Source organism: Sarcophilus harrisii, chromosome 5, assembly GCF_902635505.1.
Source record: "Sarcophilus harrisii chromosome 5, mSarHar1.11, whole genome shotgun sequence".
Classification (NCBI taxonomy): domain Eukaryota; kingdom Metazoa; phylum Chordata; class Mammalia; order Dasyuromorphia; family Dasyuridae; genus Sarcophilus; species Sarcophilus harrisii.
In genome coordinates this window covers 99,472,899-99,493,623 of record NC_045430.1, presented here as the reverse complement: position 1 = coordinate 99,493,623, position 20,725 = coordinate 99,472,899, and the positions used below count along the sequence as shown (strand labels likewise).

At 34.3% G+C, this 20,725-nt stretch overlaps 1 protein-coding gene across 5 annotated transcripts in view; it reads right to left on the bottom strand.

Annotated features, from left to right (window-relative positions):
- BICD1 (BICD cargo adaptor 1) overlaps positions 1-20,725 on the bottom strand; it is a 249,590-nt gene that overhangs the window by 190,858 nt on the left and 38,007 nt on the right. For all 5 annotated transcript variants that reach the window (XM_031938142.1, XM_031938137.1, XM_031938138.1 and 2 more), the window contains exon 2: positions 3,455-3,667. In XM_031938142.1, coding sequence (XP_031794002.1) covers positions 3,455-3,667 — 213 coding nt within the window. The remainder of the gene's footprint in view (positions 1-3,454; positions 3,668-20,725) is intronic.

Genomic DNA, 20,725 nt, shown 5'->3' with positions numbered 1-20,725 from the left:
CTGCGTTTGTATTCTGATCTTCCTTGTTGCCATAATAGCTTTCTATAGTCTTTTTGCTTTTTTGCTCATTTTTAAAAGTTGAATTCTTCTCCTAGGGCAAAAAGGGAGACTGTATCAAGCTTCTTTTGCTGAGGGAGAAGGGCCTATCATTGGCTTTCCACCCTAGAGCTAGAGGTACTGCTGGGTTTTTCACCCTACTGGATTGACCTGGCCTAGTCCTGCCTGTTAAGCTAGGATTTGAGGGCTCAAGTTTGTCTTTTTGCATTTGGGATGAAGGTCTCACAGATGACCTGCTGAGCCATTGGCCTGCTGAGTCAGGACCAAGAGGTATCAGCTGCTGATCTGTGCTGTAGCCAATGTAGCTCTTGGCTACATTCTGCTAGAATGTCCTTACCAAGTTTGTGCTGAGCCACGTCACCTTTTATCCAAAAGAGACAGACCTTTCTGATGTCTTTATATATTATGGAAAATTGTTTCACTCTGTCTTTTTGTGGATTCTGTCACTCCAGAATCTGAGTAGAGGCTTGATTTAGCATTATTTCTGAGGGAAACTGGAGAAAGCTCTGGCAACTTTCTGACTTCTCTCTACTGTCTTATGAAATCTATTTTTTAAGGAGTTATTTCCTTCAGTAAATCTTTGTGCTTCCTTTTCTAAGCTGTTGACTTTCAAAATATAATTATCTTGCATAGCCTTCATTTCTTTTCCCAATTTTTCTTCTCTCTCTCTCATTTGATTTTTAAAATCCTTCTTGGACTCTTCTAAAAGAATCTTATGAGCTTAAGACCAATTCATATTCCCCTTTGAGAGAGTCATTTTGCTACTGATGTCCTCTTCTGAGTTTATGTTCTGATCTTCCCTATCTGAGCTTTTCATACTCAAGGATCTTTTTGCTTTTTGGCTCATTTTCAAAAGTTGAGTTTTCTAGGGAAAAGGGGAGACTGCCCCAAGCTTCTTTTACAGAGGGACAGGGGCCTCATCATGGGCTTTCCATTCTGGTGCTGAAGATAATGCTGGCTTTCCCATCACGCTGGGTTAGCCTATCCTAGTCAAGCCTGTTGTGCTTGGGTTTGAAATCTCACAATTTTCCTTCTGCACTTGTGTTGGAAGTCTCACAGATGGCCTACTAAGTCACTGCCCCACTGAACCAGGACAAAGATGTCTCCACTGCTGGTCTGTGCTGTGGCTAAAAACCTCCTGTTAGATTTTCCACACTGGGTTACACTCTCCTTTTATGACAGATCTTTCCTGAAGTCCTTCTAAGTTATCAAGCTGACAATTGTTTCACTCCAAATTTTTGTAGATTCTGTTACTCCAGAATCCATTTAGAGACTTGGTTTGGCTTTTTTTTTTTTTTTTTTTTGAGGAAAACGGGAAAACGCAGGAAGTTCCCTGGCTTCTCTCCCTATCTTAGTTCTACCCAGGACTCTCAAACAGATTTCTTTAGCATAATCAGATGGTTATGGATGTCTTTCATCCTGGAAAAGCCATGGTACCTAGGACTGAAATTCAAAAATAGCCAGCCAAGATATGTAAGACAACTCCAGACATCATTTTTGTCTTTGGATTCAAAACCCATTTTGGTGGTGGCAAAACAATAACCTTTGGCATGATTTATGATTCCATTGACTATGCAAAGAAAATGAACTAAAGCACAGACTTGCAAAGTGTGGCCTATATGAAAAGAAAAAAGACATTAAGAAAGCAGAGAAAAGAATGCAAGAATAGAATAAAGAAAGTCGAGGTTGTTACAAAGGCAAATGTTAGTGCTGGCAAAAAGAAGGAGTAAAAGATCCTATGAAAGATGGTCATCTGCAATGATAATGATTTTCATCAGAGGATAAATAAACTATTTAAGATAAAAAAATCACTTATTTATTAAGTGTTTAATAGTAATAAACTATTTAAGATAAAAAAAAAACACCTATTTATTACTATACAGGATGACTCTTGGAAAGGGAGAGAGGTCCTGGAGGGGAGCTATGAGATTGTTAAATAGCATGCTTTTCATTTTGGGGGTTTTTTTTGGTGTGTTCTTTTTATTGTTCTCTTTTATTTTTTGTTTGTTTTGTTTTTTTCATAACATGACTAATGTGGAAATATGTTTACATTCTTGCACATGTATAATCTATATCAGATTGCTTGCTGTCCTGTGGAAGGAAGATGGAAGGGTAGAGAGAAAAACTACCAATATTTGAGGATCTTCCACATAGTATCCAACAGACTGGCAAAGACACAAGGCAAGTCTCTCTTTGAAATCAGAATATTTTCATATCCAAATGAAGCAAGATATGCATTATTCAATTAAATAAAATATAACACATTTTGAAACAAGGAATGTTAACAAATATATATATACACTAATACCATGTTTGACTTTTGAATCTCAGGCGTTGAAAGACTTTAGAGAATCCATCTAATCCAAACAATAATTGAACAATTCTTTAAACATACCCAACAAGGTGTCATCCAGTCTTTCTTTGAAGACCTCTAGAGAGCAGGATACTATCTTCTGCAAGAAGCTTTTCCCAATATTTCTTAATTTTAATGCCTTCCTTCTGTTGTTTGTTTCCAATTTAGCCTGTATATATCTTGTTGTACAGAGCTATTTGCATATTGTTTTCTCCATTAAACTGTGAGTACTTTAAAAACAGGGACTGTTTTTTGCTTTTCTTTATAACTGAGAACTTAGTATAGTGTAGCACATAGTAGGCAATTAATAATTTCTAATTCACTTATTGACCAGCCAAAGAAGTTAATTTCACTTCTGGATAGCTTTAGTTTTTAGGAAATCTTTCCTTTCATCAAACCTATATCTATCTCAATAACAACAACAAACAAGCCTAATCTCTCTTCTGTGTGAAAGTCCTTCCAACATTTACAAATATATGTCATAGCTTAATGGTCTACATCTTGTAGAAGTAGATGCAAAGCCTATAGTTTTTAGAACCCTTATCTATGTGATGCAAGTAAGCAACATTCATCTTTTTCTTGCCTCAAACTACCAATTAGGTCTTCCCTGGCCTCTGTAGTTCTGACCTGTTTTCCCTGTTCAAATTCCCTTTCTGATTACATAGGCACAAAAGCTTTCTTATTATCAGATAGGTGGTGATACAAAAATCTTCTCCCAGCCAAGTAATGAAGACTCTTTTTCTTACCTAGTTTCCTAATTTTTCATTTTGTTGAATTTATCCCCCAAATTCAATTTGACCTAGCCACCACATATGAAGAATATTAAGTTGCCCCTGTCTCTGATTTATAACAACTTGTAGTAATGGATCCAGGTTTTGTCAATATGTCCATATCCATAATTATAGCATTAAAAAGTTTTTTCCAACTTTTCCAACTGTATACATTCAATGTATACAGTTTATTTTTTGATTCATATAGCTCCCTTGCTTAAAGCAACTTTAATTCTTTTTTCTTTCAAATCTCCAAGTTAACTTCTGAGGTTACCTCTTTCAGATCCTGAACAATAGCTGTGAGTCTCTCATTCTCTGCTTGAATGTTGGTGACCACAGTCCTGTTCTGCTTCAACTCATTCTGCATTTCCAGAATCTTTCCCAGATAGTAGGCTTCCTTGGAAGCAGATTCTTGCAGGAGTGTTTCTTCACGAGTCTCTCCATCTTCAGCTACTTTGCGATGTATGGAAAATGACTGTCCAAATGCCTGAAGAAACAAAAATATAAGCAGACAATTAAATACACCATTCATTCATTTGTTCTTAAGTATCTATTATATACAATTAACTGTGCTGAGTGATGGGGGAGATACAAAGATAAAGAAAGCACAAGCTCAAAGAGCTTACAATGTAATACAAGTAATATGTCAAGTAGGAAGATAAACACATTACAGAGATCTACAGTACTTGTATAGATCTGGCAATATACCTGGTATCCACAAAAGATTAAAATAATAAAATGATAGTCTGTAATAATTTTAGTTTTTAATTGCTTTTATGAGTAATTCCTAAGAAGACATCACCTCCAAAATGTAATAAATACATGACAGCAAAATATAATATGAAAAATTATTAAGAGCTGATTAAGTCCTTCAGTGAGATAAGATGAGATAAAGAAAAGTTCCTTGCCAGAGTACAAGAGAAGTTTTCAGATAGAGTATAATTTTACTTAAATTTTGTAAGATTATAAACTTAGGGGGAAACTTTTCAGTTATCACATAATATAATCACCAATCTAGAGTTAAAAAGGCTCTCAGAAACAATATAGTTGAATATCCTCATTTTATAAATAAGAACACTGAAGCCTAGTGAGGACTTGCACACAATTACTTAGGCTGACAATATCAGAGGTGGGATCTGAACCTTTGCCTTCTGACTCCAGAGTTAGTACTTTTTCCATTGTAGCATCCTGCTCCCCAGATCTAAATCAGAGGAGAAGGGTTTCACAAATCACTTCACTTGATCCTGAACGTCAATTCCATCATAAAAAAGATGAGGGAATATAGAAAGAAAAAGAAGTATGTCCAAGATCACAAAGATCAAACAAGGGATTTCAATCTGCTCTTCCTCTTCCCATTCCCAAAGGATCATAAATGCTTGTATGGAAAAAAAAAAAAAAGATTTATAGGAGGGAAAATGTTGGGCATGTTTAGACAGCAGCACAAAGTCTAATTTGAATTACAGAGTTCATTAGCGCATATGAGATGCATCTGGCAGAGGCAAGTTGAAGAGAGAAGATGCCTTAAAACAAGTTAAGGAGTGTAAAGGGCTGAATCTCTGAGAAGATGCAGTTGGATAACCGAGCACTTAAGGCTAATTACCAATTGAACAATACTGTATTAGCTTTTGCTTGGAAAATGGCTTGCCCCACTATTCTCTATATACCAACAGATCAAGCCGCATAGTGCTGGCTTGATCTGTTGGTATATATAGAGAGGAGGAGGAGTGACAAAAAGGTGGAGTAAGAAAGCGAGAGTGACTCCTGGTCAGAGTGACTCTCTGTCACTTCATAACACCATTCCGTTCACATCTACAAAGAATAAAGATCAAGAACTTTTGCTTATCCTGACTCTGGCTGATTCTAAAGTATCCTGGGTGCTAACGCAGTCATCACAAAGGAGTTTTGTTCTCTATTCTGCAGGCAACAAGAAATCATATTGGACTTTGGGTAGTGGAGTAATTTATTAATAACACCATTTTCAAAAAAAGAATTCTCAGAAGATAATAGAGTTGGTCAGAAAATTTCAAGTTCTCCAAATTTCCCCAACCAACAAGAAAAAAATTAGCTTGGGGTGAACATAGAGCAGAAAAAAAAAAAAAAAAAAAACAAATAAGAATTGGAGCAGAACAGTGGTCCTCCTAGGACAAAAAGAGAAGATCTGAAGAAAGATCCTCGGAGAGAGCTTTAGTCTCATGGTGTGTAAATATCTTTAGGCCAGCGCTGCTGAAACAGCAAGAGGAATAGCCACAGGAATTTTCACCTCCCAGACAATGTGTGAAGTTGAACATCTGAGCAGGGGAAGATTAAGGCAAACCTCTGCTGATAAAAAATTCAGTCCTAGATGTACTACCCAGGACAAGCAGAGAAGAAACAAGCACATGTCCAGTGAGTGCAGAAACAGGATTAGCTGTATAGTCTATAGACATGGGTTTTTTAAAATAACATAAACAAGTTACAAAATAGGCTCAAGATATCAAGAAAGTAAGTCTTCTTAAAAAGATCTGAGAGTTTTATGCTATAAACATAAGAGGAATCAAAAATGTGTCCTGGTAGTCAAGAAAGCTTTGATTCCAATCAAATCCAAACCATGTCTGGGGTAATGGAGCTCAGTTCTAAGGTGCTACAGGAAAACCTATGTAGTAAAGGGCCTTCAGTTGGTGACATGTAAATCACCACTTGTAGGAACTTGTGGGGGAGAATGATTAATTTTGTTTGGGTTTATTTTAATATTTTTTTATTTCCCCCAGTTACATGTAAAACAACTTTTTTTAAAGTTTTTAAAACTTTGAGTTCTAGATTATCTCCCTTCCTCCCCACATTCCCCCACTGAGAAGGCACATGTTACAAAAGAAAACAAACAAAAAAAAAACTTGAGAAAAAAAAGTTTTTAAAAAAAGTATGTTTCAGTCTGTATTCAGATAATCAGTTCTTTCTCTGGGTATGGACAGCATTTTTTAAATAGGTACTTGGATCATTGTATTGCTGAGAATAGAAAGTCAATCACAACTGATCATTCCACAACTTTGCTATTATTGTGTAAACAGCATATTTCACCTTGTTTGAAGTCACAGAGAACTTTCCAGGTTTTTCTGATAGCATCCTGCTCATCATTTCTAATAGAACAATATTCCATAATCACATAACACAATTTATTCAGTCATTCCCCATTTAATGGACATCCTCTTAATTTTTAGTTCTTTACATTGAGAAAAGAGCTGCTGGAAATATTTTTGTACATATAGGGTTTTTTCTTTTTTTAAAAAAAAATCTTTTTGGATTCATGCCATGCAGTGGTATTGTTAGGACAAAGGATATGTAAAATTTTATAGCCTTTTGGGCATAGTTCATATCTTTTGTCATTTAATAATTGGGGAATAGCTGTTATTTTTTAAAAAATAAATTTGACTCAGTTTCCTATACATTTGAGAAATGAGGCCTTCATCAAAGAAACTTGCTTCAAAATTCTTTTCATAATTACTATTGCTGAGTTTCCCTCCCATTACCCCTCCTCCCATTCTATTCTACTGAAAGTCAAAATGTACTTAAATGCATATTAAATGACTGTTTAAATTATCATGCCAATAATGCTAATTTTAAGAATAATCATATTTTGAAAAGGAAAATAATTGGTGATCCTGGTTAATTATTCCAAAACATAGAAACTTGAGGCTTTTCAATTAAAAAACAGTGCAGATGGCAACTGTACCCATGAAATTAAGATGCTTATTCCTTGAAAGAAAAGTTATGGCAAATCTAGACAACATATTAAAAAGCAGAAACATCTCCTTGTTGACAAATGTCCATATAGTGAAAGCTATGCAATGCATAGTTATGAGAGCCCCATGGGGGACCCAACTGGAACTAGCCAGTTCAACAACACTGGAACTGGCTAGTTGGGCAATATGAAAAAAGTTGAGCTCTATAGAATTTATGCTTTTGAACCCTAGTTTTAGAGAAGACTTTTGAGAATCTCTTGGATCGCAAGGAGTTCAAATAAGTCAATACTTAAAAAAAATTAATTTAAGCTATTCACTGGAAGGCCAAATACTAAAATTGAAATTTAAATACCTTAGATATATCATGAGAAGACAGGACTTATTGGAGAAGACACTGATATTGGGAAAGATTGAAGGCAAAAGGAAAAGGAAAAAGCAGAAGTTGAGATGGATAGATAGCATCATGGAAACAGTGAACATGAAGTTGGCAGCTTCAAGAGATGGTAGAATATAGGAGGACCTATCATGTTAAACCTATCGGGGTTAGGAAGAATTGAATTTGATCATTCCCTAATTTTTGTAGGTGTAGAAACACAATCCTTTTAAAGATCTTCTCTATTACTTTGAGTGATCCCAAATTCTTGGTAGATTTTTTTCATAGTTTAGCCCTGATCATTCCTAGAAAACTAAAAAGGACTCCTCTTAGGATTCTTACAAGGTGCTAAATCACTGGAATTGATAGAGACAATAATGATCTAATTTAGCATGGCACTTAACAGTTCTCTAGTTCAGTAATGTACTTAGTACTTACTAGAGTTCCACAAGATTCACACCTTTGATAAGAGACCATATAAGCTTGGACAAGCCCACTAAAAGACAAGCCCATTAGGACAGAAGCCCACTAGAAGGTCTCGGAAGAGGAGACAGATTCATTCCATCTTCCATCTTTGTGCTAGCTGGAGACTGAAGCAGAAACCTTTGGACTCGGGGAAATTCAGAAGCCAGGATTCAGTCAAGGAGATTAACAAGCCAGAGAAGGCAGCTTAAGCTCTCCGAACAAAGGAGAGAGATAAGCCTCTATTAAAGCTAACTGGGCCCCAGGAAAAGAGACAAGACTTTGAAGGAGAAAATAAAGGATTTGGACTTAAACTCCTGGCTGCATTTGGGGTGATTACACTGAACTGAAACGAAGGCTGCTCCCAGAAGCCTCCCAAGAAACCTGCTCCCAGAGAATATATTTTAGAGTAGAATATTACAGACTCCCAATAATTTTTTTTCCTTGTTGGTGAGGTGGAGTGGGGTGGATCTGCAACTAAAATTGTATCAGTATTAGACACTCCTACTATAGTCCCACTGCTCCCAAAGCATATTGGCAACTATCTATAATCTTAGAGATACTGAGAACCCTTTGCTCTGAAAAAAAAAAAAAAAAAAAAGTAATATCATGAATTTATTTAAATTTGTTTTCTATAAAACTAAACTAATTTCTGTCAAAAATCGACATATTACACTGTAAATTTGAGTGCAGAATTACAAATATCCTATAATAAGGGGAAGCAATTTTAAAATAAGACATTTAGCATATGTTATATTTTTATATCGAGATCTCTCAGAATTTCTGAAATTTTAGTTACATTGAAGTTAATTGTAGACACACTGATTCTAAATAAGAATTGCCCACTGTGCACAGGAGGCAGAGAAGAGATTATCTGATGTATCCTCTTCCTCCATTACAACCCTCTTCCCCTCCCCCAATCTTTTTTTGTTATTCCCCCCCCCCCCCCAATGATCATTCCATTTGGGTTTTTAAAGGAAGGTAGCTACCAGCTGGCAGAACTGATTTATTAGATATTTTAATTTTTGCTCATATTTACCTTTACTTGTAACGTATAGATAAAGATATATTACTTTAGCATATACATGGCTTTGGTTTTCCATGGTATTTTTTGTTGTTGCTGTTGCAGTGTTAGGCTTTATTTTCTTTTTACAATGCCCTTCTCTTCCATATAAAATATGTAAATGTCCTATAGTGGGAAAACCTACTACCCTTGCTTTTATGATGCAAGAGAAGACATTCTTGAAGTATGTCTTAACTTCTATGTTAAAGGGGACCAAATTGAAATTTATAAACTGGCATTATAATAAAGGGCTACACCCTCTTTGTAGTGGCTAGAAACTGGAAACTGAGTGGATGCCCATCAGTTGGAGAATGGCTGAATAAATTGTGGTATATGAATATTATGGAATATTATTGTTCTGTAAGAAATGACCAACAGGATGATTTCAGAAAGGCCTGGAGAGACTTACACAAACTGATGCTGAGTGAAATGAGCAGGACCAGGAGATCATTATATACTTCAACAACAATACTATATGATGACCAGTTCTGATGGACCTGGCCATCCTCAGCAATGAGATCAACCAAATCATTTCCAATGGAGCAGTAATGAACTGAACCAGCTACACCCAGAGAAAGAACTCTGGGAGATGACTAAAAACCATTACATTGAATTCCCAATCCCTATATTTTTGCCCACCTGCATTTTTGATTTCCTTCACAAGCCAATTGTACAATATTTCAGAGTCTGATTCTTTTTGTACAGCAAAATAACAGTTTGGTCATGTATACTTATTATGTATCTAATTTATATTTTAATATATTTAACATCTACTGGTCATCCTGCCATCTGGGGGAAGAAGTAGGGGGCAAGAGGTGAAAAATTGGAACAAGAGGTTTGGCAATTGTTAATGCTGTAAAGTTATCCATACATATAACCTGTAAATAAAAATTAAAAAAAAAAAAAGAAAGAAAGAAACTTTAAATATAAGGCCCAGATTATAGGTGGTAATAGTTTTAACTTAATGGATAATAAAATATTTGAACAAAAATAATAATAATAATAATAAAGGGCTATATACAAGGAAATTGTACACTATTTACCTTTGATGCTGTTTAAAAGCTGAGCCATATGTTCACAATCTAGATTTTGTTTTCATAGTCCTGCACTTTTTTATACCCTATTTTTCAAAATAAACACACGTGGAAGGTGATTGGTCTAATATTTGCTTGATTTCCTGAGTTTTACAGAAAGCATGTCATAAGACATTCAGATCTCAGAGATTGTGTGACAGTTGGATGAAATTTAAATTTGAAAAAAATTAACAAATTTGAAAAAAATCAATTAGAGGGAATGGAGCCAAGAAGACAAAGTATAGGCAAGGACTTGACATGTGTTCTCCCCTAAAACCCTCCAAACACATTTAAATAATGACTCTAGACAAATTTTAGAGTTTCATACCCCACAAAAAGACAGAGTAAAACCAGTTTCCAACCCAAGAAAACTTGGAGGGTTGGCAGGAAAGGTTGGTTCCACTAGGGGAAAGTGGTATACCATACAACATAGGTTGTGCCAGCCCAACCCCAGTTCCAACAAACCAGGTAGGAGCAACTGAATCAGCAGCAGCAGGGACACCTTCAAGGAGCTCTTAGACCACAGACAATAAGGTCAAACAACTGATAAGAAGGAGATTAGAGGGATTTCTGCACCACTAAAGCAGGAGTCTTTTGCTCTGCCCATACTTGGATCTGGGTCCAAGTCCAGGATGAGAGTTCCCAGACCAGGGAAAGGAGTTGCATTAGCACAATAGAGTCACACTGGAGTAGAGACTCTCCTAGGGCAGAAAAGAGTGCTTATGGTCACACAGACCATAAGAATAATAAACCCAGCTCTCTTTAGGTCATACTACCTTGGAAGAACTAAAAACTTACAGGTTTCTAGAAATATCTCTGAAAAAAGCTGCATAAATGCCACAAGCTTGGGACAATGCACCTTCAACCATGGAAGCAGAGCCTTACTTTAACAAAGAGTTAAAAGTCAAGTAATAGGCTAGGAAAATGAGCAAATAACGGAAAAAGATTCTGATCATAAAAAGTTACAAGGAAGATCAAAACAAACACTCAGAAGAAAACAAAGTCAAAGCGCCTACATCCAAAAACTCCAAGAAAAATATGAACTGATCTCAGGCCATAAAAGAACTCAAAAAAAATTTTGAAAATCAAGTAAGAGAGATAATGGGAAAATTGGGAAGAGAAATCAGAGTGATGCAAGAAAATCATGAAAAGCAAGTCAACAGCTTGGCAAAGGAAACACAAAAAATATTGAAGAAAATAACACCTTAAAAAACAAATTGGGCAAAATGGTAAAGGAAGAGAAAAAGCTAATAAGAAGGATGCCTTAAAAAGTAGAATTAGACCAATTGGTGGGTGGGAAGGGGTGGTAATCCACTAAAGAAAACAACTCCTTTAAAACTAGAATTGGGTAGGTTGAGCTAATATAATAATAAAAAAAAAGACAATTCTACCTATATTAATCTACTTATATAATAATACTTATTAGCCCATACCAATTAAACTCCCAAGAAATTATTTTACAGAGCTAGACAAAATAATAACAAAATTCATCTGGAAAAACAAAAGGCCAAGAATTTCGACAGAATTAATGGGAAAAAAAGCAAATGAAGGTGGTCTATCTGTACCAGATCTAAAATTATATTATAAAACATTGGTCATCAAAACCATTTGGTACCAGGGGCAGCTAGGTGGAGCAGTGGAGAGAGCACCAGCCCTGAAATCAGGAAAACATGAGTTCAAATCTGACCTCAGGAGTAGGTAATAAGGAATAAGGAAAATTAAAGAACCCTAGAGAATTAACTAAAAAACTATTATAAATAATCCACAAGTTTAGCAAAATTGCAGCATACAAAATATATCCACATAATGAAGGAGTCCTACCAAATTCCTTTTATGACACACACATGGTACTGATAACTAAACCAGGTAGGATAAAAACAGAGAAAGAAAATTATAAAACCAATCTCCCTAATGAACATAGATGCAAAAATCTTAAATAAAATCTTAGCAAAAAGGTTATAGAAAATCATCTCCAGGATAATATACCACGACCAAGTAGGATTTATACCAGGAATACGGTGCTGATTCAATATTAGGAAAACTATTAGCATAAGTGACTATATCAATAACAAAATTAACAAAAACCATATGATACCTCAATAGATGCAGAAAAAGCATTTGATAAAATCCAACACCCATTCCTATTAAAAACATAGAGAGTATAGGAATAAATGGACCTTTCCTTAAAATAGTCAGTAGCATCTATTTAAAATCATCAATAAGCATCATATGTAATGGTGATAAACTGGAACCAGTCCCAATAAAATCAAGAGTGAAACAAGATTGCCCACTATCACCATTACTATTCAATATTGTATTAGAAATGCTAGCTTTAGCAATAAGAGATGAAAAAGAAATTAAAGGAGTTACAGTAGAGAATGAGGAAACCAAATTATCACTCTTTGCAGATAATTTTTTTTTTTTAATTTAATAGCCTTTTATTTACAGGTTATATGCATGGGTAACTTTACAGCATTAACAATTGCCAAACCTCTTGTTCCAATTTTTCACCTCTTACCTTCCCACCCCCTCCCCCAGATGGCAGGATGACCAGTAGATGTTAAATATATTAAAATATAAATTAGATACACAATAAGTATACATAACCAAACCGTTATTTTGCTGTACAAAAAGAATCAGACTATGAAATATTGTACAATTAGCTTGTGAAGGAAATCAAAAATTTTGCAGATAATATGATGATATACTTAGAAAACTTCAGAGATTCTACTAAAAAGTTATTAGAAATAATCCATAACTTTAGCAAAGTTGCAAGATACAAAATAAATCCACATAAATCATCAGCATTTTTATACATCACTAACAAAATCCAACAGCAAGAGATACAAAGAGAAATTCCATTTAAAATAACCGTTGATAGTATAAAATATTTGAGAATTTATCTACCAAGGGAAAGTCAGGAACTATACGAACAAAACTACAAAACACTTTCCACACAAATAAAATCAGATCTAAACAACTGGAAAAATATTAAGTACTCCTGGATAGGTCGAGTGAATGTAATAAAGATGACAATACTACCTAAACTAATCTGTTTATTTCGTGCTATATCAATCAGACTTCCAAGAAACTATTTTAATGACCTAGAAAAAATAACAATAAAATTCATCTGGAAGAACAAAAGGTCAAGAATTTCAAAGGAATTAATGAAAAAAAATCAAATGAAGGTGGCCTAGCTGTATCTGATCTAAAACTATATTATAAAGAAGCAGTCACCAAAACCATTTGGTATTGGCTAAGAAATAAACTGGTTGATCAATGAAATACGTTAGGTTCACAGTTTTTCAATAACTATAGCAATCTAGTATTTGACAAACCCAAAGATCCCAGCTTTTGGGATAAGAATTCATTATTTGACAAAAATTGCTGGGAAAAATTGGAATTTGTATGGCAAAAACTAGGCATTGACCCATACTTAGCACCATACACCAAGATAAGATTAAAATGGGTTCATGATGTAGGCATAAAGAATGAGATTATAAATAAATTAGAAGAACATAGGATTGTTTATCTCTCAGACCTATGAAGGAGGAAGGAATTTGTGACCAAAGAAGAACTACAGGTCATTATTAATCATAAAATAGAAAATTTCAATTAAGTTAAAAAGCTTTTGTACAAATAAAACTAATGCAGAGAACATTAGAAGGGAAGCAATAAACTGGAAAAACATTTTTACAATCAAAGGTTCTGATAAAGGCCTCATCTCCAAAATATATAGAGAATTGACTCTATAAGAAATCAAACCATTTTCCAATGATAAATGGTAAAAAGATATGAACAATTTTCAGATGAAGAAATTGAAACTATTTCTAGTCATATGAAAAGGTGCTCCAAATCACTATTGATCAGAAAAATGCAAATTAAGACAACTCTGAGATACCACTACACACCTATCAGATTGGCTAAGAGGACAGGAAAAGATAATAACCAATGTTGGAGGGGATGTGGGAAAACTGGGGACGCTGATGCATTGTTGGTGGAGTTGTGAATGGATCCAACCATTCTGGAGAACAATTTGGAACTATACTGAAAAAGTTATCAAATTGTGCATATCCTTTGATCCAGCAGTGTTACTACTGGGCTTATATCCCAAAGAGATCTTAAAGAAGGGAAAGGGACCCGTATGTGCAAAAATGTTTGTGTCAGCCCTCCTTGTAGTGGCTAGAAACTGGAAATTGAATGGATGCCTACCAATTGGAGAATGGCTGAATAAAATGTTGTATATGAATGTTATGGAATATTACTGTTCTATAAGAAACGACCAGCAGGATGAATAGAGAGGCTTGGAGAGACATACATGAACTGTTGCTAAATGAAATGAACAGAACCAGGAGATCATTATACACTTCAACAACTATAATACACGATGATCACTTCTGATGGACATGGCTCTCTTCAACATTGAGAAGATCCAAATCAGTTCCAATTGATTTGTAATGAACAGAACCAGCTACACCTAGAGAAAGAACACTGGGAAATGAATATGGACCACAACATAACATTTCCACTCTTTCTCTTATTGTTTGCTTGCATTTTTGTTTTTTCTTCTCAGGTTATTTTTACCTTCTTTCTGAATCTGATCTTTCTTGTGCAACAAGATAACTGTATAAATATATATACATACTGTATTTACCATATACTTTAACATATTTAACATGTGTGGGACTACCTGCCATCTAGGGGAGGGGTGAAGGGAAGGAGAGGCAAAATTGAAACAGAAGTTTTTGCAAGGGTCAATGTTGACAAATTACCCATGCATAAGCTTTATATATAAAAAGGTATAATAAAAAAATGTTTAAATAAAAAAAAAACAATGGAGGGGAAGATGGGGGGAGATTTAAGGGGAGTAAATGAAATTTACTTTCATCAGAAATGGCTCAAAGAGGAATTAACGTGCATATTTAAGAGGAAGAGGGGATATTGGTTAGACAGGGGATAGTCAGAAGAAAAACTCTTTTGAGGAAGGACAGGGTAAAAGGAGAGAGTGAAAAAAATAAATGAGGGAAATACAGGTAGTAAGAATAATTGTAGAAAAAAATTGAGGGAAGTTTCTCTGATAAAGAACTCATTTCTTAAATATAATTAAGAACTGAGTCAAATTTATAAAAAATAAGAGACATCCCCAATTGATAAATGATCAAAAGTTAAGAACAATTTTCTGATGAAATAATTGTTGCTATCTTTAGTCATATGGGAAAAAAATGTTTTAACTCACTATTGATTGGAGAAGCACAAATTAGAACAATTCTAAATTACTATCACATACCTATCAGATTGGCTATTAAGCCAATGAACTATTAGGACAGAAAAGGATTATGACAAAGATGAAGGGTATATGGGGAAAATAAGGTATCAATGTGCTATTGGTCGAGTTGTGAACTGATTCAACCACTCTATAGAGAAATTTGGAATTACGTTCAAAAGACTATAAAATCATGCATATCCTTTGACCTAACAATACCATTAATAGGATAAAAAACTATTGTGTACAAAAAATATTTATAACAGCTCTTTTCTGGAAACAAAGAGCTGAAAACTGAGGGGATACCCATCAATTGGAGAATGGCTGAATGAGTTGTGGCATGTAATTATAATGGAATACTATTGTGCTATAAGAATTTAGGAGCAGGGGTGAGAAAAGTTTTTTTTAGAAAAACCTGGAAAGACTTCCATGAAATGTACTGTGTTCAACATAACAGCAATACTATAAGATGATCAGCTGTCAATGACATAATTATTCTCAGCAATATAATGATTCAAGACAACTCTAAAGAACTTATGAAAAATGCTATCCATAGCCAAATAAAGAATTGATAATGTCTGAATGGAGATTAAAGCATCTTTTTTTATTTAATTTTTCTTGAGAGTTGGGTGTTTTGGTGTTTTTTTTTTTTTTTTTTTTTTTTTTTTTTTTTTTTTGTTATTTGTTCTATGTTTTGTTATAACATGACTATTATGGAAGTGTTTTGCATGACTACACATGTATAAGCCACAATGAATTGCTTGTATTCTCAATGGGAAAGGGTGGGAAGGGGAAGGGAAAGAGTCTGGAAGTAAAAAGTTTTAAAAATGAATGTTAAAAATTTGTTTTTACATGTAATTGATGAAAAATAAAATAACAAATAAATTTGAAGAAATTGAAAAAAGGAGAAAACAACTAATTCATGTTATGCTGCAATTTTCAGAGGTTTTCAGATTTTTTCCTTTTGAACTACAATCCTTTTTTTAAGGTTTGTGATTATTTTATTTTTTAATAATAGTTTTTTGTTTTCAAAATACATACAAAGATAGTTTTCAATATTTATCTTTGGAAAACCTTAGGTTCCAAAATTTTCTCTCTCCCTTTCCCTCTCCTAGACAGCAGATAATATGTTAAACACGTAATTCTTCTATTCATATTTCCACATTTATCATACTGCACAAGAAAAATCAAATAAAAAATGGAAAAACCTTAAGAAAGGAAAAAAAGGAAGCAAACAACAAAAAAGATTAAAATATTATGTTGTGAATCACATTCAGTGCCCACAGACCTATTTCTGGATGCAGATGGCTTTCTACATCACAAGTATACTAGAATTTACCTAAATTACCTTACTGTTGAAAAGAGCCAGGTTCAGCAAAGTTGATCATCACATAATCTTCTTGCTGCTGTGTACAATGTTGTTTTAGTCATTTCACTTAGCCTCATCAACCACATTTCTTAAATGCATAACAAATGTCAATAATTCCATAGCCCCTGTATTTCAAAATGGTTTTTTGCCCATCAGTATTAACTATTGGGTTTTGTATTTATGTTTATTTCATTCAATTTTGATTTACTTTAATTCTTAAAATTTAGGTTTGTCAAAAAGTAGATATTCATTTAATTTATGATATATTATGGTTTTGTCAAAGTATATTATTATGTAGATGTAAATATAAATTTGGTGTTTTGCCAAAAAGAGAGAGAGATAGAGAGAGAATTGTCTGGGCCCTTACCAGGCTCATATATGGTATGAAAGGAAGGACTTGAACTCAGATCTTCATAACTTGAACATCAGCCCCCAATTCATTATACTACAATGACTCTTTTTCACTAAACTGCCTTCATTTTTTAAAAAGCTGTCTTCCTTTTTGCTTATAATTGTATTCCCAATTTTAAGCACCATGCCTAAAACATAATAACTAACAATTCACATATTTCATCTAATTAACCAATAATATAAACATTAAAGGGATTACTGAGTGCAGAGTCAAGTTTATTGTTTTGATAAGAGAAAACTAGAGTGGCAAATTAACAGTACAAAGGAAGAATGGCATGACATAACTTCTTGAGTATCTTCTTTCAAAATAAAATAGTGAACAAAGACTGTTCTCATTAAGGCATCACGAAAAATACAATCATAACATTATAGAAAATAATATGTCCAATTGCTGTATTTTTTAATGTAGTCTGTATTTCTAACTGAAAAATAGTGATTTCTTAAACATTCCTTTTGTTCTCAGCTCTTTCATTTGTTATATACGATATTTTACAGAATAGTACTAAGTAAATATATCTGATAAAAGCATCATTTCTCAAATGTGAACCATATTTACAAGAATATAAGTAAGTCAAAAGCTTTGAATAGGCAGTTTTCTGATGAAGAAATCACAACTATTTGTCATATGAAAAAAATGCTTTAAAACACTATTGATTATACATTGTTGGTGGAATTGTGAATACATCCAGCAATTCTGGAGAGCGATTTGGAACTATACGCAAAAAGTTATCAAACTGTACATACCCATATCCAGCAGTGTTACTACTGGGCTTATATCCCAAAGAGATCTTAAAGAAGGGAAAGGGACCTGTATGTGCAAGAATGTTTGTGGCAGCCCTCTGTGTAGTGCCAGAAACTGGAAATTGTGTGGATGCCCATCAATTGGAGAATGGCTGATTAAGTTTTGGTATATGATTGTTATGGAATATTATTGTTCTATAAGAAATGACCAGCAGGATGATTTCAGAAAGGCCTGATTCAGAAAAGGAGAGACTTACATGAACTGATGCTGAGTGAAATGAGCAGGAACAGGAGATCATTAAATACTTCAATAACAATACTATACGATGATCAATTCTGATGGATGTGGCCCTCTTCAACAATGAAATGAACCAAATCAGTTCCAATATAGCAGTAATGAATTGAATCAGCTATACCCAGCGAAAGAACTCTGGGAAATGAGTATGAACCACTACATAGAATTCCCAATCCCTCTATTTTTGTCCACCTGCATTTTTGATTTCCTTCATAGGCTAATAGTACACTATTTCAAACTCCGATTCTTTTTGTACAGCAAAATAACTGTTAGGACATGTATACATATATTGTATTTAACATATACTTTATTTTTTTTTATTTAATAGCCTTTTATTTACAGGATATATGCATGGGTAACTTTACAGCATTAACAATTGCCAAACCTCTTATTCCAATTTTTCACCTCTTACCTCCCCACCCCCTCCCCTAGATGGCAGGATGACCAGTAGATAACATATACTTTAAGATATTTAACATGTATTGGTCTACCTGACATCTAGGGGAGGGGGTGGGAGGAAGGAGGGGAAAAAAATGGAAGAAAAGATTTTGCAATTGTCAATGCTGAAAATAAAAAGCTATAGTAATTTTTTAAAAAACCCACTATTGATTAGAGAAAGGCAAATTAAGACAACTCTGAGGGACCATCTTACTCCTCTCAGATTGGCTAAGATGACAGGAAAGTAAAATAATAAATGTTCTAAGCAAAACAAATTCAAAGGATATACAAAAATATTTATAGTTCTTTCTAAGATGGCAAAGAATTGGAATCTTGAAAGGATGTCCACAAATTGGAGAATGGATGATAATATTGTGCTTTTTTTATTTTTCATTAATCTGAGAAGGAAATAAAAAATGCAAGCAGACAAAAATAGAGGGATTGGAAATGCTATGTAGTGGTTCACACTCATTTCCCAGAGTTCTTTCACTGGGTGTAGCTGGTTCTATTCATTATTGAACAAATAGAATTGGTTCCGTTCATCTCGTTGTTGAAGAGAGCCATATCCATCAGAATTGCTCATCATATAGTATTGTTGTTGAAGTATTAGCATCAGTTCATGTAAGTCTCTCCAGGCCTTTCTAAAATCGTCCTGCTGGTCATTTCTTACAGAACAATAATATTCCATAACATTCATATACCAACAATTTATTCAGCCATTCTCCAATTGATGACCATCCACTCAATTTCCAGTTTGTAGGCACTACAAAGAGGGCTGCCATAAACATTTTTTGTGCTGAACTCTTTTAAACATAATAACCAACCATGATTCCAGAGAATAATGAAACATGCTACTCCATTCCTGATAGAGGTGAAAGTCTCATAATGCAGAATAAAACAAATGTTTTTCAGGACATAGCCAATGGGACAATTTGTTACAATTGGCTATACAAGTGAGGCATGTCTTTTGTTTTTCTAGGAGAATTGGGGCAGGAAGGTGAGAAAATCTTGACTGGTAACATTTACATAAATTTCCTTGTATATGTGAGTGTGTGTATATGTATGCATGTATATTACAAGAAATCTTGTAATAGTCTAATAATCTAATTAACACAATAAGCAGCCATAAGTCCTTGGAACTCATGAAACATCATGAAACAATGCTTACCTCCTGATAGAGTGATGGCCTCAGAACACTTATTGAGACATAATTTTTTAGATATGGCCAATGAGAATTTTGTTTTGCTGGGTACATAGCCACATAGCCACACACATGCAAAATTTTCTTTCTTGCTCTCTCGAAAGATGGCAGGATGAGAGAAGTAATAGAAAGAGAAATCTGATCTGTTTGAAAGTAAAATTTCAAGGGGCAGCTAGGTGGTGTGGTGAATAGAGCATCAACCCTGAATTCAGGAGAACCTGAGTTAAAATTTGACCTCAGACACTTAACACTCCCTGGCTGTGTGACTCTGGGCAAGTCACTTAACCCCAAATGCCTCAGCCAAAAAAAGGAAGAAAATAAAATTTTAGTTTAAAAAAACCCAGTGAAACATTTATAATATACTTGATATTAGTTCTCCATGTATATACTTTATTTCTATAGAAATACTTTTTTAAAAATATATACATTTACATAATTGATTCTTTGTTTAAAAAGCTGATTGAGACTCATTTAATTCGTCTCTTCAGAATCTGTTTTGTGTACCCAGATGAGGAAGTTCCAATCATAAATTAAACATTTCTATGGTTAAGATTTGGGCAAGGATTATGTTCAACTCCTATGGAAATTCCATTATTGGAGTTAATCTCTGCATTGCAAAAGGTCTCTTCCAAGCTGTTGTGCCCAGTTGTCTTTGGTAAGGCTGGCCATATGATAAAGTCATAATCAGCATGGATGTTGCTGCCTCAGAATTATTCTATCTGGAAATATGATTTCAGGTCTCCTGAAAACCCCAGCAGATACTTTATACCCAATGCACATGGAGACCTATAAAGGCTCTTCATCAAGGACTGTGGTATCTATTAAAGATCCCTTTGACAAAGATGATTAGAAAGTTTAGATCTACTACTTTCAGACATCCATGCAATAAGGAATTATCTCACAGTGACCAATCATAAGCACATTGTTTTAGTGCTAGATGAAAAAGCCTACAGTTGCCTCCTGCTCAAAGTGACTAGATTGACTTCATGATTGATTTTCTCCAGACCTACAAGCCAGTTCAACCCAATGAATGAAGAATAGTAATTTTCCATCATTCTGGAGAATTTGAAGATATTTTCATTGTAGATCTGGAGATGGGTCTCTGCACTGCATAGATTAAGACTGATGTCCCCTGACAAA